Source organism: Biomphalaria glabrata, chromosome 10 (assembly GCF_947242115.1).
Source record: "Biomphalaria glabrata chromosome 10, xgBioGlab47.1, whole genome shotgun sequence".
Lineage (NCBI taxonomy): Eukaryota > Metazoa > Mollusca > Gastropoda > Planorbidae > Biomphalaria > Biomphalaria glabrata.
In genome coordinates this window covers 1457883-1485788 of record NC_074720.1, presented here as the reverse complement: position 1 = coordinate 1485788, position 27906 = coordinate 1457883, and the positions used below count along the sequence as shown (strand labels likewise).

Below are 27906 nucleotides of genomic sequence, written 5' to 3'. Positions count from 1 at the left end.
ATTATGCTATGTTTCATGTTTCTTTAATTTAATCTTTTTAAGATAAGATGTTTGTAGAAATCCTAATTAAAATTATACTTTTAGAAACACCCAATGTTTTTGTTCAAAGGATAATTAAAGAATGTAAATAATTTAATTAACTTTGCGTAGACTACAGCAAACAGTAGGGTTAGCTATTCGTTTGATCAAGTCTACAAGTCATCTACCAAAACTTTTATTCACCAACATGTCTACCTCTTCTACTTCAGTCAAAAGGAAACTTAGCGTCTTTCAACCTATCAGCGTCTGCAGACAATCTCCCAATTACGTTCAATTAATGGAAGATGACCAGCTTACTCAGAGTAGCCATTCAAAGTCGAGTTTCAAAGAGGAACTCTTCAACAACTTGCCATCATTTATGTCTGAAGATGAAATTTCGGCTCAGCACAGATCGCAAAACAAAGAGAAGTCTACTTTAGAACCAAATATCTTTTACCTTTCGAGTCCAAGGCTTAAGAAAAGAACGGAGTCTACGTTGAGACATGGAGGATCAAAGTTTTATTCATTTATGCGAAGCGGAATATTATCACCGAAAAAGTTAAAAGTAAAACTGTTTGACAGAAAACGAATACAAAATAAATCGCCCGCTGAGAGAGAAACGTGCAGGGATATTGTTATAGAGAAGCTAGCACTAAAATACAAGAGAAAATGTCAAAGATTATTACACAACTTTGCAGGAGAAACAACTGCCCATGGCTATAAGAGATGGATATCTCGAGAAAGAAGTCTATGGTTGAAGTAAGTATATTTATTTTTTCCGCTATAGATCGAGAAGAAACATTCTCTGTAAGATAAGATAAGATCATTTTTATTGGTCCAATCAAATGGAAATTCAGTTTGACTACAATTGACCACCTCAGCGTAACAACTGTACAATAACAATAAAGATGCAAATACGAACAACAATCACACTATATGCAGTTAGATAAAGTACAAACATTCTCTATATGGAGTTTATTACCGCCTATAAGAATGCAAAATTGTTAAAACAGTCCCAGCCTAGGAAAACATTTAGACAGGCGGATGCAACGCACAATAGCAATCTATTTGTGTGGATAAACAGAACACGTCAATTATCGTTGTGTTCATTAAGTTCCCTAAACTAATGAAACATACAGGTATCAAAACAATACAGGCCGTTTCTTCTGACACCGTGATTTTCTTAAAGCCTCCACATCTCATTTAATTATAAACGCCGGCTTTTCTCGTGTCACCATTTACACTAGTTTCTTATAAACGTTAACAATATCAAGTCTATACCCCATTTGCACCCCTCCCCTTTTTTTTCAACTTTTAAAATACAACAGGAAGTATACGGTGCACTTTGTTTAGAATACCCCAGAAATATTTTTTTTATTAGCATGTTAGACTGTGTATGCCAGTACTTATTTAATAGAAAATTAGAAAAGTAACATTTGCTTTGACTTAAACATGCGCTGTAAGATTGAAAAGAAAAGAATATCACATTTTTTGAAACCATATTTTTCAAGTTTTTAACACATCTTTCACCTATTAGACCCTGACTCGTATTCTTTTTGACAGCCCCGACTAAGTGACCTGCGTCTCTACAGGTCTGGAAAATCACGTTTTTGACCTGTATGGTGACTTGCATGCCCCAGGGTCGGCCTTAGGCATAGGCAAACTAGCCAGCCACTTTTTTTTTCAAACATATCAGAACTCTATGGCTCTATATCAACTAGCCTAGTCTAAGTCTCTACTACGATTCAAATGTTATTCATGAATGTTTAGACCTACTTTTAACCTACATATAAACGCATAAATAGAGACTAATAAAATCATTGCGTTGATTATGATACGCATAGTTTTAGTGTCTATTAATGTCTATTACATGCTGTCAGATGGACCGGCCACAACCGCTGGGATTAAATGGCAACGTAGCAGTAAAATTGAAAAGGTTCAAACAATCCTTTCAGATATATTCGATAGCAAGTGGACTGGATACAAAAAGCAGAGAAGTACAGTCTATGACATTATTGCATGTGATCGGCCAAGAAGTCTATAACACTTTCCAATGGACGGACAATGAATGTAATGAATGTGAGATTAGCAAGTCCTTCCATACACTTCACTGCATTCTTAATAAGTTCGAGAAGTACTGTCTACCAAGAAAAAATGTTACCATTGAAAGACATGTTTTTTTCCAGCGTTCTCAACATGAAGTAGAGTCATTTGACAGCTTTGTCACTGACATCAAACTCGAGGCAAAGACATGTGAGTTTGATTTGCTTAAAGATTCCCTTATAAAGGATAGGATAGTTGGTGGCATAAGGAATGAGAACACCCGAGCAAGACTTTTGAGAGAACCAGATTTAGACCTTAACAAGGCAGAAAATATATGTCGGGCAGCTGAGGCAACTGAATGGCAGCTTAAGCTCATGAATGAAGAAAGTGGGGTACACGTTGTGAATTCAGCTACCAATAGCTTTAAAAGAACAAAAGGAAATGTGAGTTGTAGCTATTGTGGCAAGGAACACAGACCACGTCAGTGCCCAGCTTATGGGGAAACCTGTCACAGATGTCATAAAAAAGGTCATTTCTCGTCAGTGTGCAGATCAAAGCCTGTAAGTATAGTGAAGTCAGAAGGTCGAGATGACTCCGTTGAGGAAACATTTTTCATCGGCAGTATTGGCTCCCATAGTCTAAGCAACGAATGGAATTCACTCATTACTGTTGAAAACAAACATGTCACATTCACGTTGGATACTGGAGCTCAAGTCAATATTCTCCCATACAGAATCTTCAAGCAATTAAAAAGAAAGAAACTTCTCAAATCAACATCCAAACTTACTACTTACAGTGGAGAAAGATTGAAGGTTGTTGGCAAAGCACACATTAAATGTACTGTTAAAAGTAAGACAGTCATAATAGAATTTCAAATTGTGGAGACACATTCAAAGCCAATTATGGGTCTACCAGGCTGCCAACAAATGAATTTAATCAGAAGAGTTGACTTTATAGAGGACGATACACTCTCAGGCTACGCAGATGTATTTACTGGCTTAGGCTGCATGGAAGACGAATATACTATAAAAGTCAATTCCAACATTAAACCTGTTGTACACGCAGCAAGGAAAGTCCCAGCGGCACTACGTGAGGAATTAAAAAATGAATTGAGAAGAATGGAAGATGAGGGTGTCATTGAAAAAGTAGATCATCCCACTGCATGGCTCAACTCACTTATTATTGTTGAAAAGAAAGGAGGCGGATTAAGGATTTGTCTAGACCCTAGAGACCTCAACACGAGTTTCAATAAACACGATGATTTTATTAGTCTCTATGCTCTTTACTCCAGCCACTTGTTCTCTAAACTGACTTCCTTTTACACACAGTCCTGACACACCGCTGTTCATTCAACCATGTACACTCAAGGTCCACTGGTCATTTCATACACAGGCACACACACTGCACTACCAGCCGCTCAAAGCACATACACTTACAATCACAGTTTCTTCCTTTTGCCGAAATGTTCTTTCCGTAGCCAGGTGATCACGAATCGTCCATAAAGAGCATTCGTGTTATCGGCGCTCTATGAATTTAACTTATTTGTTGATTTAGATACACATACAGGAAGAGTTTTCAATCATTGCATATTTTTCGGTCTTAATTTTTGTTTTTCTATTTCGTTTAGGGCCACTCTATTCACTTCGCCAAGGGCCTTCAATTGCCTAAGGCCGGCCCCGCTTGCAAAAATATGCATTAAGCTTTTTTTTTTTAGTCCAAGGCTTTTGCAAGAGAGGACTTTAGCTACTCAAGCCTTCACTGAAATGAGTTTGATAATGAATGATCTATTAGACATATGGACATGTGCCTAAGTTCTTAGGAGATACCAGACACCAATAACGTAGACAAACTGACACAAAAATCCCTATGTTCCCCGGACAATTAAACAATCTGATATAAACATTTTTGAGTGAAACTGGTGTGAATGTATATTTCATTTTCTATAGTTATAATGTTGTTTTGTTTGTTTGTTTTGTGTGTTGTTGTTTGTGTGTGTGTGTGTGTGTGTAATGAATAAGATTGTAAATTTCTTTATGGATAATAAAGTTTATTATTATTATATTACTAATGCTGTGAACGCTTGATTTTGTTTCAGGTGTGCCTGGATCGTACTTCTATTGACTGTTCTCTGCCTCCTGATTTCTTCTCTTCAGGGAATAGTAGCCGACAATCAACTGAATTCTTTCACTAGTAGCTTCACGTCACAGCGTCATGACGCCATTGCATTCCCAGCAATCACTGTTTGTAACATCTTCCCCTACAACCTGAATTCAAACAACTCTGTGCTCGTCAGCGATATATATTATAAGGTAACACACATCCTTTTGTAAAGGATGAAGTATTGTTTACGATTGTGCCCAAATTAATTCCTTTAAGAATGTTTCCAACTTACTCCCATCTACATAAAGTGGAATCTGAAAACGGACTTACAAAGTGGCCTATTCGGCAGTGACCCAAATATTTATATAATTGAGTCAGTCCTTTATTAAGTTTTTTTTTTTTTATAAACTTAATTGTAAATAAGACACCTTATCTTATCTTATATAATACAGACGTTACTTCAAAAAAAGAAGATGATTACGTCCTACGCGTCATGCATTTAGTCATGCATATTAACCAATGACTTAAATTCTGCAAAGTCACTGGTTTTCCTGGCTAGCCCAGGCAACCCATTCCATGCTCTAATAGCATATTATACCCTGCTCGTTAACCTTTGGCAAAAAAACAAATAACCTCTAATATAAGGCACATCCAATATATATATGAAACAGCTTATGTTACGCAAGAATAGAATTTTTATAAAATATTATGAATCGTATATAAAGTTTATGATGCAAATGTCATTCGTATCAGCAAATCACTATAACACTTTGTAAAGCCGGATTTAAGTAGAGTCCCTGGTCAATACATTTCTAAGGGTCCCTGTCCACTTCTGAAGACTTCAATTATTTTTCTGCTTCTTCTGCGTTCTCGTTATATTTTTGTAGTGTAACTGAGTTGATTTTCTGCGTGCGTCTAGCGTGTCAGAAGGTCATGTCTAGTGTGTGTGTTTCATATCCAGTGTGTGTGTGTGTATAGTGCTGCATCAGTGTTATGCCAGACGTGCTGGTTTCATTCACTGTTCATTGTAGTCTAATTTTGTCGAATAAAGCCATGTTATTGGTATACTAGTATTTGTTGTTTCATTACAGTTTTAGGTTCAGATTTTTTTTTTCTATATTCGAGTTGAGCTGGCCAGCGGTTTACAGATCAGGCAGTTCTCCATACAGTTCTATTTTGGAGCCAGTGCCTGTTCAGGCCTCTCGACAGAGCATGTGGCATTCGCTTGTGACGCTTCACATGGGCAAATTTCACTAGTCCCAATTTTCAGCTTCCGGAACATGTGTTGTCTCATTCTGGTGATTCCATTTCGAAGGCGAAATATTAAATGTTAGTCGTTTCGGAATAGCCTGTATTAGGCATCGCTTGTCTTGAAATTTGATTGGTCATTGTTTCGTTGATTCTACTCCTGTTTTTTTTTTCTTCGTTCATGTGGACAATAAAGATTATTATCTAGAGGTAGCTGTTAGTTTTAGTGCTCCCCTTTCCCGAGGCTATCCGAGCTATCGTTAGTTGCAATGGAGTTTTCTAGTCTTTCTACAATCAATAGGTATACCAGCTTCTCCGTTTGTGATGAAATTTTGAGAGAATCTGTATGCCTGCATGTTATGGAGTGTGTGTGTTTCTATGGTGACGGTGGGAAGAAGATAGCGATTGGTTGTGAATGGTACAACATAGTTGCATTGTCGTCATTCGGTCTTGGGGCATACGACTCCAGAACGTGAGACTGATAGGCGGTGTTATTGTAGTGGTTTAGATTTTGTTAAAAAAAATATTAGTAAAGTCTGCTACATTTATTTCATTTTATCACAGGTTGAACTAGTTTACATTATAATACAAGTTATATTTAGTATTGTTCACCAAGAAGTTACTCAAGCTGTTTCAAGTTTATTAGTTAAGATGTATTACGCCTACAGTAGTTTAGTTGTGTACCGGCAGTTTGTTGCTACAAGTCAACGATAGGTAAAAAAATATTGGTAACAAAATCTAATTCACTACAATTACACAGCCTTTCAGTCTCATGTTCTGGAGACGTCTGTCCTAACCAATCGCTAACCTCTTCCCACCGTCACCATAGAAACACACACCCACACACACTCCATAACACTGCACTCCAACCCAATTGTTGTATAGCAGTGATGCCCAACCTAATTCGGGCCATTTTATTTCCGACACTCGCGTCGCGGGCCACAAAAAGTAAAAAAAGAAATGAAATTGACCTGAAACTATTTGATTAGAAACCAGTGTATCTAGTACTTACATTCATTAATAGCACATTTGAAGTTTATCCCTTTTTTTTAACAAGAATGCCGGAATATTTGTTTCATAATGCCGATTTTATGGTGTTTTTTTTTTAATAGCTGAACTTTCTGTATAAAACAAATATGTAAGCTTATTATCATGTTCCGAAAAAAAAAAAGAAGTTCACTTTTTCTGGTAGATTTTACATTCAGAGTCCCATTTCATAAAAGAACAATTGACATGATAGCAACCAATCAGATAAAAAGTGAGGGCCATAGTGTAGGTAAAGATACATTTCTGCACTTTATGTCGACTTTTCGGCGGGCCGGATGGAAGCAGGTCGCGGGCCGGATCTGGCCCGCGGGCCGTATTTTGGGCATCACTGTTGTATAGGTTTCAAAAACAAAAGTTAACTAAATCCTTGATCTTTGTTGCGTTGTGGTCAGATGCTGTAATGTTAGAGCTATGACGCAGTGGAGTACTGATACATGAAATCTCAATTTTCTTCTTTTTTTTTTTAAGAAAACGTTTACTTTAAAAGGAAGGTGATTGAGTCGTTAAGCGCTTGGCTTCCGAACTTGGGGTCCTGGATTCGAATCTTGGTGAAAACTTGGCTGATGAATTTTAGAGATTTTTAGGGCACCACTGAGTCCACCCAACTCTAGAGGGTACATTATGACTTGAGTTGGGGAAAGTAAAGGCGGTTGGTCGTTGTACTGGCCACATGATACCCTGCTCGTCAGCCAAAAAAAAACAACAGATGACCTTAACATCATATGTCCTAGAGATAGCAAGGTCTGAAACGGGAACTTTACTTTGTGGAGCGCCCCCCCCCCCCACTCTGCAGAGTCTTAAATTCTGCCCTGATACTTTGCCACTTTAACACTGTGCTATAAAAAAACAACTTTCCAAGATTAAAAATAATTAGTCTCTCAATCACTCTTTTGTTTGTTTATTTCATCATCGTATTGTTGGCTTTTGTTCATTTGCAAGCCACCTGTAAAATATTATGTATTCAAACACCACCTCTGTGTTAAAATGCGGCTAGTGTTTAATTGTTAATATGAGCCTGCGTATTTGTGTATGTGAATACGATAATGCTTAGGCGTCAACTTTCCTCGGCTGACATAGAAGAGAGCACCTGGTTGCATGCGGCCTCAGAACGAGACAGCTGGAGGTCACTCACATATGAGACCAAAAGAAAATCCGCTGCCGAGGACAAACGCAGACGGCGAAAAGAAAATCTAAATCGACCGCCTGCGGGCAATGGTTATGCTTGCCCTGGATGTTGCAAAATATGTAGGTCACAGCTGGAACTGCGCAGCCACGGGAAATACTGCATTCCTCACTAATCTTCGGAATCGAAGACTAGCCTTATTATGTAAGTCAATGAATATTCAAATGTTAGTGTGTAAATGTGAATATTGGCCTCCTTCAGTCATATAACGACTATGGTTCATCTCAGAGCACACTTCCTCATGTGGCTGTGGGGCTCTATTTTGGAGAGACACTCTCGTCCACAGATAGCACAGGTTAAGGTGGCTTTTGCTTCGGTGGTAGAGGAGCTGGCTGTTTTTCGGATTGTGCGTTTTTCTTCCTGGGCTGAGACCCATGTACTTTCACTGTCCATAGCTTTCTTGGTCACTGTCTCTCTCCATCTGTTGCGGTCTAGAGCAATAATTGTCAGTATTCGATGTTCACTGATGTGAATATGTAAATGTTTAATAGAAGAAATTTTAATTTAGTGTTTTCTTTTTTAAAAAAGCTAGATTTAGATCTAAATGGTTTTCATTTAATTTTTTCTTCTTTTCAATAGCAGCTCCGATTGATGGAACATTCCGGAAAAGCTGCGACTGAATGGAATGAAAACATTGATGATAGCTTTTTACTCTCCAACCTTAGCCTCTTTAGTTGGGATTTGAACTCATTCCTAGCGTCTTGTGCATGGGAAAACGTTTCTTTCAAATGTTCCGACATTTTCGTTCGGTAAGTGTCTTGACTCTAGGCGTTTGATTATGAACAATGTGTAGGCCCTATAGATTCTATATCTCGGGCCTAGAAAAACACATTGCGGTTTTTATTTGGCCTCGCCCATAAACACATTCTGCATTTTTTTTATTTGGCCTCGCCCATAAACACATTCTGTATTTGTTTATTTGGCCTCGCCCATAAACACATTCTGTATTTTTTTTATTTGGCCTCGCCCATAAACACATTCTGTATTTGTTTATTTGGCCTCGCCCATAAACACATTCTGTATTTGTTTATTTGGCCTCGCCCATAAACACATTCTGTATTTGTTTATTTGGCCTCGCCCATAAACACATTCTGTATTTTTTTTATTTGGCCTCGCCCATAAACACATTCTGTATTTGTTTATTTGGCCTCGCCCATAAACACATTCTGTATTTTTTTTATTTGGCCTCGCCCATAAACACATTCTGTATTTGTTTTTTATTTGGCCTCGCCCATAAACACATTCTGTATTTGTTTATTTGGCCTCGCTCATAAACACATTCTGATTTTTTTTTTTAATTTTGGCGCCGCCCATAAACACATTTTGATTTTTATTTAGCCATGACAACTTACTCATTGATTTTTTTTATTTGACCCGCCCATAAACACATTCTGATTTTTTTAAAATTTCGCCTCGCCCATAACACATTCGGATTGTTATAATTTACCCTTGACAATAAACATATTTATTTTGTTGAGCCCACCCATAAACACATGTATTATTCCCTGCCCATAAATTTAACATATTTCGGATTTTTTAAAAATTGGCTCCGCCCTTAAAACACATTGCGATTTTATCTCGTCCTTCTTGCTCAACACTCTGCTTTTGTTTTCGCACATATTCAACTACGAGTGTATTATCTTATCTTATACAATACAAATATATATTATTAGGCTACTCTAGCATCTTTCTCTACATTACTGGTCTCTTTTTTCTATTTCTTGCAGATTGACCTATTTCGTACTCCATTTTTCTGTGACATACTAGATCTAAATTTAAATGCGATTTTTATGTTTGAATTATTTTTTTCAATCTCCCAAGTTCCGTTTCACTTTCGCTTCCAGAACAATCTCTCAATCAATGTCTTGTTTTACATTTAATGCTGACCTGACTAATATCAGATACGCTAACAGAGTTGGCAGTGACAGTGGTCTGAGTCTAAAGATCAACCTTGGACATTTCCTTCCAGGTCAAAGAACTGCAGGAGTCAAAGTAATAAGATCATTTACATTCACTTTAGAGCAGGGGTTCTCAACTTGTGGGTCGCGACCCCCTTGGGGGGGGTCGATTGACGATTAGCCAGGGGTCGCCTAAGACCATAAAAAATAAGGATTGTTATTGTCTATTCTTCTATTGCTGTGTGTGTCTATTGGGGGGGGGGGGGGGGCGCGGCAGAGTGGTATATTGTAAAAAGGGGTCGCCGAGCTTAAAAGGTTGAGAACCGCTGCTTTAGAGAACTATTTTTTTTTTAACTTTCATCAATTTGTTTATTTATTCAAGTTTTGAAATGTATATATATATACTAACTTTTTGATTGAGCAGTAAGGCCTAATCGATGTTTAATAATAGACTAGATCTAGATCTATTTATAGATTCTAGATGTCTAGAGCTACATGTGCATTCTTTTTATATTTTTTTGTTTCTTTTTTACCAATATTTCATAGTATTTTTTTAAGAGCAAAGAATAGCTAATAACCATAGGGGGCCTATATAATGCCTCAAAATAAGTATTTTAAAATAGCACGCCGTAAGCATGATCCTGTTGTGTTGAATCGGAGACCTTTCAACGACGATTGGTCTCGGTTGAATGCGTTTTGATTTGAGGCGATGGTCAGAGTACAGACCCTGACTATATTTGATCTGTGCTGTGACATAGTTATCTCCCTTTCTAAGGCACGTCTAAACCAAATGAAAACAGTGCCAATGAATATAAGACCTACATTAAAAGTTTGTTTCTATTAAAAATATTTTTAAAAAAATTATTTCACTTGGTCTGGTTTTAGCGCAGATGTATATAGGCGTAAATATAAATGTACGTTTTAAATGTCTAGTGGAAATGATAGATGTGTTTTTTTTTTTTTGTTTTTTTTTTTATCTTTAATTCAGATTATTCTTCATGACTCCACTGAGTTTCCAAATACTTTCAACAGAGGAATTCTTGTAGCACCCAACACAACAGCGTATATCAGTCTAGATAAAAAAGAGGTACTGATTAATTTGATTATTTTTCAATTTACATATGTATGGAGCTAATCTGCATTGTGCCTTTGAATATGCAGTGGTTGTCGCAAACTCAATAGGGTTGTCTTTAATAATTGGGGTAAGGGGAAGCACAAATTACTAGTGAAAATAATTAAAACAAAAAATGACTACTTTCTACCTGGGGCGGACTGGGTGCCAAAATCGGTTCTGACATTACTTTTTATAGACCCACATCTAGCGTGTCATATAATGAATATCCATTCATACCTCGAAACCACCTTCCCCTTTTCCTTAGTGACTTAGTCTGTTGAAACGCTGAGGCACCACACATGATATGTCGACTACCTTCCTCCATTCCTCTCTTGCTTTTAAGTAAAATCCCTTCACGTGCCAAGCCTGTCCACTTATGGATGTCCTCCCATGGAAAGAAGAAGAGGTCCTCATAAAATGTGGGCCTCAAGTATGATAAAGCATCAAAAATGGTTCTCATTGGTTTGCGGGGGAGACCACATGCAGAGATGATGATATGAAATATCTATGTAAAACAAAAATCCACTATACAATAAATTTAATTAGTTCTAATAGAAAATTTTATGACACGAGTTTGAAATTATTGGATATTTTAAAAGAGTAACGTATAACAAAATGGGAGTGGCATCAACATTTCTTGCTACCTATAGAGCGCTGGTCATATATGTGTGTGTGTGTGCACAGGCTAAGTGTGCGGATGTTGTTCCTATTCGCATCTATACATTTATTGCTATAGCAGTAATGCTGAGGTGGACAATTGTAGCCAAAGTGAATGTCCATTTGTTTGGACCATTAAAATTATCTTATGTCATAGACTACTCGCTGAAGTAGGCCTATCGTTTACGATTGAGCCCAAATTAATTTTTTTAAGGATGTTACCAACTTACTCCCATCAACATAAAGGGGAATCTGATAACGGACTTACAAAGTGGCCTATTCGGTGGTGACCCCACTGGCCCAGATACCTATATAATTGAGTCAGTCCGCACCTGCTTTCTACATTTTAACATTAGGATTAGCGTTAATTTTTTTAGTGATACTTTTGTCACTATGGAACAATACTATTAAAAGATCTAGATCTTTATGTTTTGCCGATTGTTGTATGGCAGGTTAGATAAGTTGGTTAGAGCATTGTTCTAATAACGTCAATGTTACTGGTTTGATTCCCCTTACTGGCCGAATTTTTTTTTTAATTTTTTTTTTTAAATGTCAAATAAATTTGAAGGTTTAGTTCCATGTATTATTGGAACATAAAGAAGAAATGAATGTTGATAATATATATTTCTTGTTCTGTCTGTTGAATCAGTCCAAGTACTTGTCCTTACCTCACAAAGCTTATGGTACTGAGTACTGTTTCGACTACCTGCAAGATGGCGGCATCATTAGGTCCGAGTTCTATCGTAGGTCCGGCTACTCCTGGTGCTTAGCAGAGTGCAGGTTCAAGAGAATCATCCGCACGTGCCAGTGTAGCATGGCTGGAGACCCAGGTAATTTAAACGATGTATCATGTTGTCATGTGGCAATATTGTATGACTAGAGACTCGGGTGTCAGTGTAGCATGGCTGCAGACCCAGGTAATTTAAAAGATGAATCAGGTTGTCATGTGGTAATATTGTATGACTAGAGACTCGGGTGTCAGTGTAGCATGGCTGGTGACTCAGGTAATTTAAAAGATGAATCATGCTGACATATGACAATATTTTATGACTAGAGACTCGGGTGTCAATGTGGAAGTCTGGAGACCCAGGTAATTTAAAATATGAATCATGCTGTCATGTGACAATATTGTATGACTAGAGACTTGGGTGTCAGTGTAGCATGGCTGGAGACAAAAGGTTGTATGGCTTAGTCTGTTTAAAGTCACAGTGAATAATATCACGCCAGTGTGAGATATCTGAACCCCAGGTATTATCTTAAAGTATCGGTAATGTTACGTTCTCTCTCCTAAAACACTGCTAAACACAACACAGCACATCAAGAACTTGACAACAAGGCTCCTAACAATCTGGTACGTTAATAAGAGTCAAATAAAACAGCCAAAATGACTTAATTGGCAACACAGTCAACAACTACAAGGTTAGACTGTTATATCACTGTACTAAACTCATAAACTCTACTGTCTCTTCCTGGACTCGTACGTTTCACTGGAGAACTGCACCAGGATCGACTTCATGGCCGACTAACAGTCCCGGTCTCCGGTCTTGAACTGCCACTTTTTTTACAAACCGTGTCTCTGGTCTGCGCAGGCCTATGATCAGATGACCATAACACGGGCGCTATTCACGTGCAAAGTTCATGCCAGTACTGTCCCTTGCCTTTCAATATAGCACGCTAAACTGTATTACTGGCCTGTGTCACCTATGTCAGCTAATCACACACAGTTAACCCTTTTGCGTCGCGAATAGGGTTATAACAGTATAGTATCATGAGATATATCAATTGTATGAAGGCCCACCAATAGTGACCGAAATAAAAAAAAAGAACAGACTACGTTGGGCAAGTCACCTTGAAACAATGTTAGATAACAGAGGAGCGAAAATCGTATACAGGCAAAAACCAAAAGGCAGGCGACCCAAAGGCAGACCCCGAATGCGATGGATAGATGATGTGGAAGCAGATCTGCAACAGCTTGAGGTTAGGGCGTGGAGACGAAAGGCCCAGGAGAGATCTGAATGGAAGGATGGGTTGAAGCAGGCCAGAGCCCTCCATGGGCTGTAGCGCCACTGGGATGGATGGATGGATCGGTATAGTAGTCTGACAGCTGTAACACAAAACGAAAGACTGTACTGGCATATATAACAAAATCCCCCAGGGTTCGTAAAGACTTTCCTACAGAGAACAGTATCAGGTAAAAGGAGAGACAGAGGAAGGGATGGGAGGACAACATTGAGGAATGGACGGGCCTATGGAAGAGACTATAATCCTGGCTAAAGACAGAAATGGAGAGAGAAGGTCAACAGATCATGTATCTGCCCTGACGGTCCGATAGACTAAGGGGAAGATGAAGGTAATATAATATGGCTGGATACATGGTATAAATGAAAGTTTTAATGTTCTAGATATCTCGCATATATAAGGTCAGTGCGTTTTTAACTCTGAGCTAATTATTACATATAAATATATAAATATATATATATATATATATATATATATATATATATATATATATATATATATATATATATATATATATATATATGGTGTAACCGTGTACGTGACGTGTTTATGTGGTATCTATAACACTTTTTATTGGCACATCATTTATACTTGTATAAATAGCATTGTATGGACCTATATATTTCAGTTAGCCTATCATTGTATTTTCTGTTAGATGTGTGTAGGCCTAAACAAAAAATAATTATTTCATGTTACAGAACTCGTTATAGAAAAATTTTTGGTACGATTTATGTTCCCTCTAAAATTTGTATTGCAGATGTTCCTGGAATTCCACTCTGTACAGTTAAAGGATATTTTCAATGTTATCTACCGATGCAAAGTAAGTTTGTTTCCATTTTCATCGCTAATCTGATAGGTCTAGTCATAGATACTCCTCTCTAGACGCAGCAGAAGTATCTATCATGGAGGCAGAGCGAGAGAGAGAGAGTTTGCTTTCGACATTAAAGATGATAATTACTTTTTATAAAATGCTATATTTAAATAGTTATTTATGTACTTTTATCTTCTTCTGCGTTCTCATTATTATGTTGCACGGTTTAGATGACAAGTCTTAGATCTGAGTTGCACTGCGCAATAGTGTCCAGATCAGACAGCTCTATTCCTGAGGGATTTTTTGGGGCCAGTAACTTGTTTGGGTCTTTCGAATGAAGAATGTAGTTTAGAAGACTGTCGACATTTTCAGGTGACACATCACAAGGGCAAAGGTGACATAACACAAGGGCAAAGGTGACATAACACAAGGGCAAAGGTGACATAACACAAGGGCAAAGGTGACAAAAAAACAACAACACATGGGCAAAGATGACACAACACTAGGGCAATGGTGACACAACACAAGGGCAAAGGTGACACAACACAAGGGCAATGGTGACACAACATAAGGGCAAAGGTGACATAACACAAGGGCAAAGGTGACACAACACAAGGGCACATTTCACTACTCTCAATTTTCAGCCTACGGAACATATGTCTCATTCTGTTTCTGTGGCAAAATATTATAAATCGGTTGTGTCGTGATAGCTTTTAATGGGCGTCGTCTTTGTTGTAATTTGGATGAGTTTTGTCTATGTTTTGGTTTATTCTATAAACTCTTTTAATTGCAACATTTCTTCTGGATAGAATGCAATTCTCGTTTTTCTCTATTCAATCTTCTACACTTGGAAACGTTTTCTCATTTCGTTGTTTTTCAGTGGGTGCTGAGATGCACTGAAGAACAGTTTTATGGCTATTACTACTGAGCTTTACCAGGGCCGACCCAAAATGTTTAATATAGGAGACATCAGAGTTAGATATATGACCTTTTAATCCATTACAACTGCTCATTCATCACATTTGGACACGCCTCATTTTAGCCTTATGTTTGTTAGAGGGCATTCCTTTACCGCATCACTGTTGTTTGTTTTACACATTTTGAAACTCGTCTGTTGAAGAGTTTATCCTCTGACTCCCCTGCAAAAAAAAATGCCTGTCAATTCCCCCCCCCCCCCCCACCCGCCTGTGTTCTTCTAACTGTATTTACTCTTACCAGTCATTGCTTACAAAGAGACACCAAGTAACCAATCAGATTGCTACTGTCCTCTGCCATGTTATAAGGTAGAGCATGCTGGGAAGATTTCTACAGCTGCGATCATCAACACGTCAGGTTTCGTAGATGGTATCCCAGGCAGCAACTCGTAAGTAAAGTACTTGTATTATTATACATGGAGGCGTGGTGGCTGAGCGGTACAGCGCTTGGCTTTCGAACCGAGGTCCCGGGTTCGAATTCTGGTCTAGATTTTCTGGATTTTTTTTTTTGCCCAACTTATGGGTACCTGACATTAGTAGGGGAAAGTAAAGGCGGATGGTCGTTGTGCTGGCCGCATGATACCCTCGTCAACTGTCGGCCACAGAAATAGATGGCATTTACATCCTCTACCCCAATGATCGCATAGTCTTCTCATTTCGTTGTGTTATCTGAAAATTGTTTCAACATATAGAGGTTATATAACAAGGCAACGTCTTCGATTCGAAATGTCAGGGATAATAGCAATATTTCACACGACCAGTTGCGATAAGCATACACTCTGTCGATAAGCATACACTCTGTCGATAAGCATACACTCTGTCGATAAGCATACACTCTGTCCGCTGTGGGTCTTCTGTGCCTGTATTCCACAAGGACTTTTTTTTTGGGGTTGGGGGGGTAGAGGGGAGGCTCTAATGTGTGTCCACAGGAACAGATCATTTGCCGTATAGATCGCAAGGTAAGAAAGGGGACTATTGTGTATAATAAAAACACATAATTAATCGTAAAACAATATAATGAAAAAATAAAACTGTGACTAAAGCGTTTGGCGAGCCTCTAATGTAGTCACTAGCCAGTTTTAGTTAAAAGCTTTCCTAATTGTTCTCTAAAACACACAACGTTAATACTTTGTCCATTTTCGATCGTCACATCATGGAAACTTTTGGGAACAGGAAAACATTTGGGAACAGGAAACTTTTGGGAACAGGGAATTCTATGTCTATGTACACAAGTAAAAGAATGTGTATATCTCTATGTTCACTGTTATTGCTTACCTATTGTGGCTAAACAATAGGTATTTAGAACCACTAGAAATGTGTGTAAAAGTTATAAAAGACAAAGAAAGACTAATTAATATTGGGGGGGGGGGGTGAAGTGGCTGAGTGGTTAAGCGCTTAGCTTCCGAACGTGGTGTCCTGGGTTCGAACTCGATGAAGACTGGGATTTTGAATTTCGGGATTTTTAGCGAGCGCCTGAGTCCACCCAACTCTAATGGGCGCCTGACTTTAGTTGAGGAAAGTTAAGGTGGTTGGTCGTTGTGCTGGCCACATGACACCCTGCTCATTAATCATTGTTAACTATTGACCAAAGAAAAGAAACATATACTCTTAATATCATCTGCCCTATATATCGCAAGGTCTGAAAGGGAAGCTTAATGAATATTTACATCTTAATAATAGTAATGTAAACATTTTTTATTGCTTTCAAAAGCTTCATTTGTAGCAAATAAAAATCAAAGACGCCTTATAAAATGTGATTGTTTACAACTAAGTTCGTCCTTCATTAACTTAGAGGCCTGTAGACCCTATTTAATAAAGGTTACACTACTTTACACACATTGAGAACCACACTAGTTAGCCCAAATGAGCCAAGCCCTTACCAATTTTAGAACCTTTCTCATCAAGCGCTAACTTAAACCATGAACTCAAAGTGAGACACTCTGACTTAATTAAATCATTCTGAACAAAAAGCAGGCGAAGTTTGAATTGCCTGTAAAGAAAAGCTGGGTCGTATAATGTATTGCATAAAGTGCTACTGCTGAATTGTTAGACTGTCAGCTTTAACTCTAACCAGCCTACAAGTCGGTGACACTGTTGAGTCGGAGGGTCAACACTTATTCTGCAGTTAGAGTAGTTCCAGTTCATACTATTTTCGTTTCTAGTCTGACCTAAAGAGGGCCGACTAAGAGACAGTAAGTGCATCTGTCAAGGACCAACAAAGACAAGTGTGAGTTCTGCTTCCTTCCATAGCATTCACAATTAAATTTATTGGGAAACCGTGGTGGGTAATTTAACACTTAAAGTTGGCACTATTTCCGGTTTAGAGATGAATGAAACTTTTTTTTTCACCGTAGCGTCTTCTACAAATCGCAAATTTTATTTTACAAACTAATTAGTTTCTATTTTAAAATTAAATCTTATTTAAAATATTGAACTAACAATACGGTAGTGAAAATAATTGTATTCATTGTATTATGTTTAAAAAACATTGATACAATTTTAAATAAACTTATTAATAGCCTACTTATATATTTCAACTTATTGCCATTACCGATGAGTTAAACCAAAACCTAGAACCATAGGTTCTATTAAAACACTAAATTTCGTTACCAATTATACCAAATTGTTCCTAAAGACATCACATTATTTAAAGTAGAGCACTCGTAGCCACCGATCGTTTATAGAGATTTTATAAATCGATTTAGCACAAAGTGTTGCTTTTTAACTGCATCCGAAAGGGACAAGGCGGTATTAATTTTTGTGAAATCTTCCCGTCCGTCTGCCAGTCTGTCTGTCTGTCTATCACTTTTAGTTTTCAAACGTTAAATGAGTTATTGGAAGCTTTGATCTCACAATAATCTGTAGATTGCTTAAAAAATAAGACTTAACGGCTATTTTCAGCTTCTGAATTATTTTTGTTTTTCTTTTAAATACAAAATCATTATTTTATTTCTAAAAAAAGCATCATATTAAAAACATCACCGCTTACTAGGTCTGCATATATTTAATTATAAGGACAAGTACTATATAAGATGAACCATATTCGCTCTACAGCTGAAGGCTTATTCACGTTTTCCGGTTTATCAATACTTCAATACCAATAGTTTATCCTTTATTTTATCGTATAAAATACAGACGGTACTTCAAAGGTGATGGTTACGTCCTACGCGTATGCCTATATCAATATAGTCAAGCAATTATGCATAAAACACTGAACCATAATCTTCAAATACAAAAACAAAATTTAATAAAATACTCTGAAAGACACAAAGATAGAGGCACATTCCTCGTCCCATATGCTAGGACAAATTTGTACAAATACTCCTTCTTCCCTAGTGCTATTAGAGCATGGAATGGGTTGCCTGAGCTAGCCAGGAAAACCAGTGACTTGGCAGAATTTAAGTCATTGGTTAATATGCACGACTAAATGCATGACGCGTAGGACGTAATCATCTTCTTTTTTTTTTTTGAAGTAACGTCTGTATTATATAAGATAAGATGTTAATCAATGGCTTAAACTCTGCCAAGTCATTGGTTTTCCTGGCTGGCCCAGGCAACTAGGAAAGAAGGAGTATTTGTACAAATTTGTCCTAGCATATGGAACAAGGAATTCGTCTTTACCCTTGTTTTTAATGTATGCACATATTTGTATACATTTATAAAACAACATCTAATAGGTATTTGAAATTATTGCTAGGCCTATGTGAGTGATCGCAGTAAATCAGGCAGTAGATGTAGGCCTTCATTTTGCAAGAAGGAAGATGTATAATGGTTGACTGTTTCGGATGTTCCTTAAGAGTTGAAGATAATCTACTTTCTAGTGCAAAACTCCCGCAGGACGACCGGGAGATAGCAGCGAGCAGGGTATGAACCCTGGACCATTATAAAATCTATTCACAGGTCATATGCGCTTACCCCAAGACCAGGAAGTCATTCTGGAGTGTGGTTACGTGTTCACAGTTTCTGATATTTTACATAGAAAGGTATCTTATGAGTTTATATAACTTACACAAACTTTTACTTCTATTAGTATTAATATAAGCCACTGGTGACATTTTCATCAAAAAAGTTACAAAGGTCAGCGATTTCCTAAATTTGATGTTGTAGTTTAAAATTTTAAAAAAATCTTTACAGATTAAGATTTTACAGGTAGAAATGTTTTTGAGAAAATAATGGTGTAGTCAAGGTCTTGATGTGGGGTTACACTTTGACCCTTAATGGAAGAATCTGTAGACATTTAGATGAAATATGTTTCAAAACCAACTCTACTGGACAGAGTTTGTTGACGTGTACGTGGAGACCGCGTAAGTAAAAATGTGTCAAAAATAGGTAAATGGGTCTTTGAATATTTTTTAAACAACACTCTATGTTGACATCTGAAGGGAATGACCGTTATCTCCGTAGCTGCCAGGTCGTGTTGTGAGCGCTTCGGATAGTCGTTTCGTTTGTCCCTAGAACTAAAACCTCGTCCATCCCCTACAGGACGTCCTGTTTTTATATTTCTCGTCTTAAACGTATTAACTCTTTCTCTTCTAACTGACGATATCAACGTTGATTCCACCAGAATGTGGTAAATAATTACGGAGAGAAAGAGTTAAAACCACACGTGATATTAATAATAAGTACTCACTTAGTGGGTTAATCTTTTATTGAAACATTAAAAAAACTGTCTCTTCTGATACAGTACATAACAATAACGAGACCTAGCTGGGATAGTAGTGACTAGTATTGTGTGTATTGACCAAATGGGTAATCTTTGTTGTTATTTTTGGACGGATCAAATGTGTTTTAGGAATCACTGTGTAGGAGTCACTGGACAGTAGAGTGCTGATACAGAAAGTTTGATTAAACTGACAAAGAAATAAAGTCTGTAGTTGCAAAGATATTCACTGACATCTTTTAGTCCGCATTATCCTTCTATCACAAAAAATACAAACTGCTAACGTTCTCGTTTCAGGCCTTGTGGTCTATAGGGCAGATGATGTAAAGGTCGTCTGTTTCTTTGGCCTACGGTTAATTAAATCATTCTGAACAAAAACAGGCGAAGTTTGAATTGTCTGGAAATAAAAAGGTGTCATGTGGCCAGCACAACGACCAACCGCCTTTACTTTTTCCCAAGTAATGTCAGGTACCCATTATAGCTTGGTGGACTCAGAGGTGCCGAAGGATCCCGAAATTAAAAATGCCAGTCTTCACCAGGATTCCAACCCAGGACCTCCTTATGAAGTTCAAAACAAATGCTGTCCTCGCGAGTAGGCAGGGGCGGACTGGATTTCCAAATCGGCCCGGGCATTTCAATACCATCCGACCCATAACTTGTCATATGATGGTCCTCCAATTCTAAGTTTAATTGTCCTCAATGTCATTATGTTAACTTTGATAATGTATCGATAACTATACATATGCATACTATGAACTCTATATCTTTATAAGAAATATATGTCTTGTGTTGCTTATTTATCACTAAGTGTGCGGGTCCTAAAAGGATGAAATATACCAAAAGCTCTGTACTGTGGATGTAGGCTATTACATTATTTCGGAAAATGTGTTACCTTAAATTAGTATTAGACTGTAGTGCCTGTAAAAGATCTTTTAAACACGACGCTCAGAAGGTCCTCTTTAAAAGAGATTATTATAAGACCTTTAACAATTTAATACATGCAATAGTTGTATCCATGCGGCCCTTTGGGTGGCTCTAAAACGTGGAATATGTTTAAATACAAAATGATTCTGGTACCTCAGCTTGGTAAAGACAACTTAAAGTTGAATACAAGATATCTTGTAATTGGAAGGTCTCTCTACAAGTTAATTAAAACACCGTAGTTTGAAAAGCAGAAGAACCACCTTCAAAGGCTATATATAACTGTAGGAGAAACCAAAAAAATGATGTCCTTGCTTAAGAGACCCCCCTCCCCCTTCCCACGGGCTATGTCGTATTACAAAAAAATTAACATCACGTGACATGATAACCCGGAACTAAATAATCACTACTGACCTGCTGTATCTGGGTGACTTGACCTTGTGGTTAGCTACTTAAATGTGTTCCAAGGATGGTCATCAGTCCGGCTTAAAGACGAAACACACACACACACATCGGAGGGAAATCTTTAGAATGCATTAAAGTGCTATTGAAGGATGGCAATAATTGCCCTCTTTAAATCTACATTACATCCATTAGTAAAGAGGGAAGATGAATTTGTGTTCTTGTCAGACAATGGTTGTCCTTGCTGTTTTTCTGAGTTAATATTTAGTTTTCTTTAAAAAAACAAAAACAAAAAAGAGTTGCCCTTTTAAGGTATTTCGAAATAATGTTGACCAAGATTTTACTGGTGCGGGGGGACATGCACTGTTACATGCGTAAAAGTGCGTCAATTTGACAGCATCCTTGTGCACTGCGCGTGTGTGAAAATGTTCATCAGCTTAGTCACAGGCATGCATGAATATAGACTGGAAAAAGGAAATAACTTCATGTAACTTGAAAACATGTACATCTATTGTTGTCGGATTTCCGAATTCTGAAAACTTTGCATGATCTTCAGTCTTAGAGATTAAACAAAACTACACTGCTGTATAATAAAGTCATAGACATACATAAGTATAGACTGGAAAAAGGAAATAACTTCATGTAACTTGAAAACATGTATATCTATTGTTGTCGGATTTCCGAATTCTGAAAACTTTGCATGATCTTCAGTCTTAGAGATTAAACAAAACTACACTGCTGTATAATAAAGTCATAGACATACATAAGTATAGACTGGAAAAAGGAAATAACTTCATGTAACTTGGAAACATGTATATCTATTGTTGTCGGATTTCCGAATTCTGAAAACTTTGCATGATCTTCAGTCTTAGAGATTAAACAAAACTACACTGCTGTATAATAAAGTCATAGGCATGCATAAGTATAGACTGGAAAAAGGAAATAACTTCATGTAACTTGAAAACATGTATATCTATTGTTGTCGGATTTCCGAATTCTGAAAACTTTGCATGATCTTCAGTCTTAGAGATTAAACAAAACTACACTGCTGTATAATAAAGTCATAGACATACATAAGTATAGACTGGAAAAAGGAAATAACTTCATGTAACTTGGAAACATGTATATCTATTGTTGTCGGATTTCCGAATTCTGAAAACTTTGCATAATCTTCAGTCTTAGAGATTAAACAAAACTACACTGCTGTATAATAAAGTCATAGGCATGCATAAGTATAGACTGGAAAAAGGAAATAACTTCATGTAACTTGAAAAAATGTATATCTATTGTTGTCGGATTTCCGAATTCTGAAAACTTTGCATGATCTTCAGTCTTAGAGATTAAACAAAACTACACTGCTGTATAATAAAGTACACAAGATTGCAAGTCACAAATTTTCGTTTCATAAAACTCTATTATCGGTCAGTCTATATTTATTGATGTCTATGAGCTTAGTGCTCTGATTATGTATGTCAGTGTTTACCAAAAGTGGGGGTAGGGGGAAGATTTTGGAGGGGTCACGCGTTACACCTCATTAACTATGCTGATTTTTTAAATACCCATTTCAATTTGTCCTGTTGATAAATTAATGTGTTGGGGGGGGGGGGGGGCGAGGGGTACTCTATACTACAAAAATTATAAAGGGGTCAAAGGTTAGGGACACACTGATGTACGCGAATGCACGTCAGTTGAATGCATTCAATATGCTTTATGTGTCTGGTTAGTTTTTTAAACTGGATTGGATGTGAAATTGTGCAACATTTTTTTAACCAGACGTTTAATAAATTATTTTCAAAACATCCACGCCATGCGTTCAGTTTATTTGATAAGAGAGTCTCGGGTCGTTTCAAGTCTTTATCGGCAAGATAGATCTCAATCCCTAAGTCATCACTCCTAGTGCGATCAAAGAAATAGAAAGTCCAGAAATAGCTCGCCAAACAAAGGCTGGAAGCATGTGAACAGATCAGCGATGACTTATCTCAAACTCATCAGTTCCATAATGTCATCCATTATCACTACCTGTTTAGTTCAACGTGTTTTATGGTTCTTTGACAAACAGAACTATCACCACCATTATAAGCTGTTTCTCAAACTGAGCTCACGAAATGTTTTTAACCATAAAGAATATCTTCATTATTTTGGCGATTCAGTATTTACTCCACAAATTTTTAGATAGGTTACTATATAGTCGCTATGACTATTGTACTGAGCAGTAAAGCTGCTATTCTGAGACACGGAACATACCAAAAAATATGGTTAAGAATTTGGTCACTGTAGCTGCGTCGTAGAGTTAAATGTGTAACCTCCCCTTCTTCTTTCTTCCCCTAGATCAGCGGTTCTCAACCTTTTAAGCTCGGCGACCCCTTTTTACAAGTCCCACTCTGCGGCAACCCATATCCACACAGTAATAAAAGAATAGACAAAAACCATCCATATTTTCGATGGTCTTAGGCGACCCCTGGCAAATCGTCAATCGACCCCTAAAGGAATCGCGAGCCACAGGTTGAGAACCCCTGCCCTAGATAAACATATTGAATGCATTGGGGATTTTCATCATCGAGTTTGAAATTTCGTGCCAAAAATGTACACAAAATGTATCTTATGCTTTCTAATCAACACTGCCTATTTTTTTGTACACTGAATACACCAAAAGGCTATCTATTTATACAGTGGTGTAGCTAGGAATTTGCCATCATTTGGGTGGCCCTGGGAGCTTGACCTCTTTGGAGTAATTTAACGTAATATTTAATTTAAAAGAAATATTAAAACACTTATCTGGGGGCCTCCTTAAGTTGAGGCCGGGGGGATTTTTCAAATTTTCTCCCCCCCCCCCACCCCTAGCTACGCCACTGTATTCATAGTTATTCGCCGTAGATAAAAATCTTCCATAGTAAGACCAAGAAACATTTGCTTTTTAATTTGTACATCTACCTTTTTCATTAACTCACAAGTCAAGAAATGCTTTATTGTTCTCTATTGAAAATTTGTTGTGATTACAAAGGACTTTATATCTCAACTTAATAAAACTACAACAAAAACATTCACTTCATTAAAACAGACTCAACACAAAGAGGTCATTGAATGACTAAACACAGACAGGCGTTAATAGATTTATCAACGCTAGGGAGAGAAACATGATATATTCCTCTAAAACAGGGGTTCTCAACCTGTGGGTCGCGACCCCTTGAGGAGTCGATTGATGATTAGTCAGGGGTCGCCTAAGACCATTGAAAAATATGGATTGTATTTAGTGTATTCTTCTATAGCTGTGTATGTTATGGCGGGGGGGGGGGTGTCGCGGCAGAGTGGGGGGGGTAGTAAAAAGGGGTCGCCGAGCTTAAAAGGTTGAGAACCGCTGCTCTAAAACATATTTGCATATTTTCTCAATTAAAAGCTGTTCTAAAAAAAAAACGTGGACCTGTGTCTGATATGATGTAAAGAAAGAAATGGATGATGTTCTGAATGTAGGCATTATGCTTTTATGTAAACAAGGAAATGTGCAGACATATTTATTTGTAGCGTATGAATACGTATATTTCTTTTAGTTTTTACCTCGAGCTATTAAACGTTATGGAATTCCGATTGATCTACCATACACACATTCATATGATATCAATGTAGTACTATTTAAATTATATGCCCATCCGCAATGTCAAATTGCAAGAAACTTTTCTGACATAAATATAAATGAAGTCTGTTTTTTTATTTCCTCCTAAATAAAAAAATGGGAGGTAAAGGGGGGGGCGGTGGCTGAGTGGTTAAGCGCTTGGCTACCAAATCTGGGGCACCTGGCTTAATTTTGGGAAAGTAAAGTGCTATTTTCCCCAACTAATGTCAGGTACCCATGAGAGCTGGGTGGACTCAGGGGCGCCCAAGGATCCCGAAATAAAAATCCCAGTCTTCACCGGGATTCGAACCCGGGACCTCCGGTTCAGAAGCCAAGCGCTTTTACCGCTCAGCCACCGCGCCTCCATTTAGGTGGGCACCTGGGTATCAATAATTTAAATTCTACTTTCACTAGTTTACGATAGCTGAACGATAGTATGTCTGTCTGTCTTTCTGAACAGGCTTATTGAAATAACAATTTACTATGAAGAACTTCTGACTCTGATGGAAGAGCATGTGCCGAAATATCTTTTACCAGATCTCCTGGGTAAGTAGGCTGTGTTTTTTAAAACTTATATCAACTCAATCTGTTTGGGTATTTTTTTTTTTAAATTCATATATTGTCTACGCCGATGATTCGTTGTCTAAAGTTTTACCTTGATCCGAAAATGGGTGTGGGATATATATGGTATAGGCCTACAAACATTTTACCAGACCCGAGTGAGTTGATGCAAGCTTTGACAATCAATGTGATAAGTATAGGCCTAAAAATATATGTTTACCTTACTTTGTATGCCTATGTATGCTTACTTTACTCTATATTTATTTTACCATACTTTGTATATTTACCTCACTTTACTCTCTATGCTTTGTATGTTTACCTTACTCTTTATGTATATTTACTTTACTCTATGTCTATGTATGTTTACTTTACTCTGTGCCAGTGATGCCCAAAATACAGCCTGCGGGCCAATTCCGGCCCCCGAACTGGTTCCATCCGGCCCGCCGAAATGAAGCTATTATCTGACGCGTAAAACATATAATCGTCAAATATCACATGAATGTTGTACTAAATCCATGGGGTTCTGGTAAAATAGTTTCAGAAAATTTTTTGTAACTTTTTGGTCATGTGACCCGCGAGACGAGTGTTGGAAATTAAAATGGCCCGCAGGTCGAATTAGGTTGGGTATCACTGCTCTATGCTGTATACGTATGTATGTTTATCTTACTCTGTTTGTAGCTTTACTTTACTCTATAAATATGTTTACCTTAATCTGCATGAATGTTTAGCTTTCTCTGCATGTATGTTTACCCTACTCTGTTTGTGTGTTTACCTTATTCTGTTTGTATGTTTACCTTACTCTGTTTGTATGTTTACCTTAATCTGTTTGTATGTTTACCTTATTCTGTTTGTATGTTTACCTTACTCTGTTTGTATATTTACCTTAATCTGTTTGTATGTTTACCTTACTCTGTATGTTTACCTTACTCTGTATGTTTACCTTACTCTGTTTGTATGTTTACCTTACTCTGTTTGTATGTTTACCTTACTCTGTTTGGATGTTTACCTTACTCTGTTTGGATGTTTACCTTACTCTGTTTGGATGTTTACCTTACTCTGTTTGTATGCTTACCTTACTCTGTATGAATGTTTACCTTACTCTGTATGTTTACCTTACTCTGTTTGTATGTTTACCTTACTCTGTTTGTATGTTTACCTTACTATGTTTGTATGTTTACCTTACTCTGTTTGTATATTTACCTTACTCTGTTTGTATGCTTACCTTACTCTGTTTGTATGTTTTACCTTACTCTGTTTGTCTGTTTAGCTTACTCTGTTTGTATGCTTACCTTACTCTGTTTGTATGTTTACCTTACTCTGTTTGTATGCTTACCTTACTCTGTTTGGATGTTTACCTTACTCTGTTTGTATGTTTACCTTACTCTGTTTGTATATTTACCTTACTCTATTTGTATGTTTTACCTTACTCTGTTTGTATTCTGTTTGTATATTTACCTTACTCTATTTGTATGTTTTACCTTACTCTGTTTGTATGTTTTACCTTACTCTGTTTGTATGTTTTACCTTACTCTGCTTTTGATTTTTACTTTGATACGTATGTTAACTTTACTTTGCATGTATGTTTACCTTACTCTGTTTGTATGTTTGTATGTTTACCTTGCTCTGTTTGTATGTTTGTATGTTTACCTTGCTCTGTTTTTTTTATTTTTACTTTACTCTGTACGAATGTTTACTTTACTATTTATGTATGTTTGACTTATTCTATATGTATGTTTACTTTACCCTGTATGTATGTCTGTAATATAGCATCATACCACTTTAACCAAGAACTAGATTCTGTTTCTTTCAGGTGCTATTGGAGGTCAGATTGGCCTGTTCACTGGAGCAAGTATCTTAACACTTCTGGAGTTCTTGGAGCTTGTGTATCTTCTTGTGTGTGTACTCGTCTCCTTTGTGTACAATTATATTCAGGTCAAATGGAGGACTCAAGAATACGTCCATTGACATAGGGCATGTACACATTAGGATACGTATTGACTCAAGGGACATTGGATTATGCCATTGTTGAGATTCCGGTATTACAAATGATGACATTAAGATATGACATTTGTTAGTTCAAATGTTATAGTGCCTTAGCTTGCAATACTTTAACATTTGAGTTCGATTGGTTGCTTCTAGAATCTGTTATCTTTTAAAATGTGTTTGTTAATATTGTTTTTTATTTAAACTTTAATTTAATTGAAATCCAGTGGGATTTATGAAATTATTAATTGATTTTACTTTAATAAAATTTGGAGGTTCTTTTTGAAAATGTCCCCAAAATGAGTTATAGCTTCTTATATATGGATCAGAAATAAAACGAAACAAATTCTGAGTTTTGCACATCGTATTGTTAACGTTTCGCAAAAATAACATTTTGTTTTAGTTTCGCACAAATAAATGTAAAGTACACATTTGAGACCTTGCGATAGAGCAGATGTTTTTATGGTCTACAGTTAATGAAGGTGTAATGTATCCAGCACAACGACTAACTGCCTTTACTTTCCCCAACTACTAAAAATCCTGACAATCGAAATCCAAGTCTTCACCGAGAATTGAACCAGAGACCCCCTCATTGCAAAAGTGAAGCGCTTTACCACAACGCCATTTCGCAAAAAATAAAATCTTGTTTCGGTTTAGCAA

At 37.2% G+C, this 27906-nt stretch overlaps 1 protein-coding gene across 1 annotated transcript; it reads left to right on the top strand.

The window, feature by feature from the left end:
• On the top strand, positions 1 to 27607 carry LOC106079697 (acid-sensing ion channel 1-like). Its single transcript, XM_013240897.2, has 10 exons — positions 1 to 777; positions 4157 to 4370; positions 8219 to 8388; positions 9484 to 9631; positions 10526 to 10624; positions 11958 to 12138; positions 14085 to 14147; positions 15357 to 15501; positions 25163 to 25248; positions 27074 to 27607. The coding sequence occupies exons 1-10, from the start codon at positions 227 to 229 to the stop codon at positions 27226 to 27228; spliced, it is 1812 nt and encodes a 603-aa protein (XP_013096351.2). The 5' UTR covers positions 1 to 226; the 3' UTR covers positions 27229 to 27607.
• The last annotated feature ends 299 nt before the right edge of the window (positions 27608 to 27906 follow it).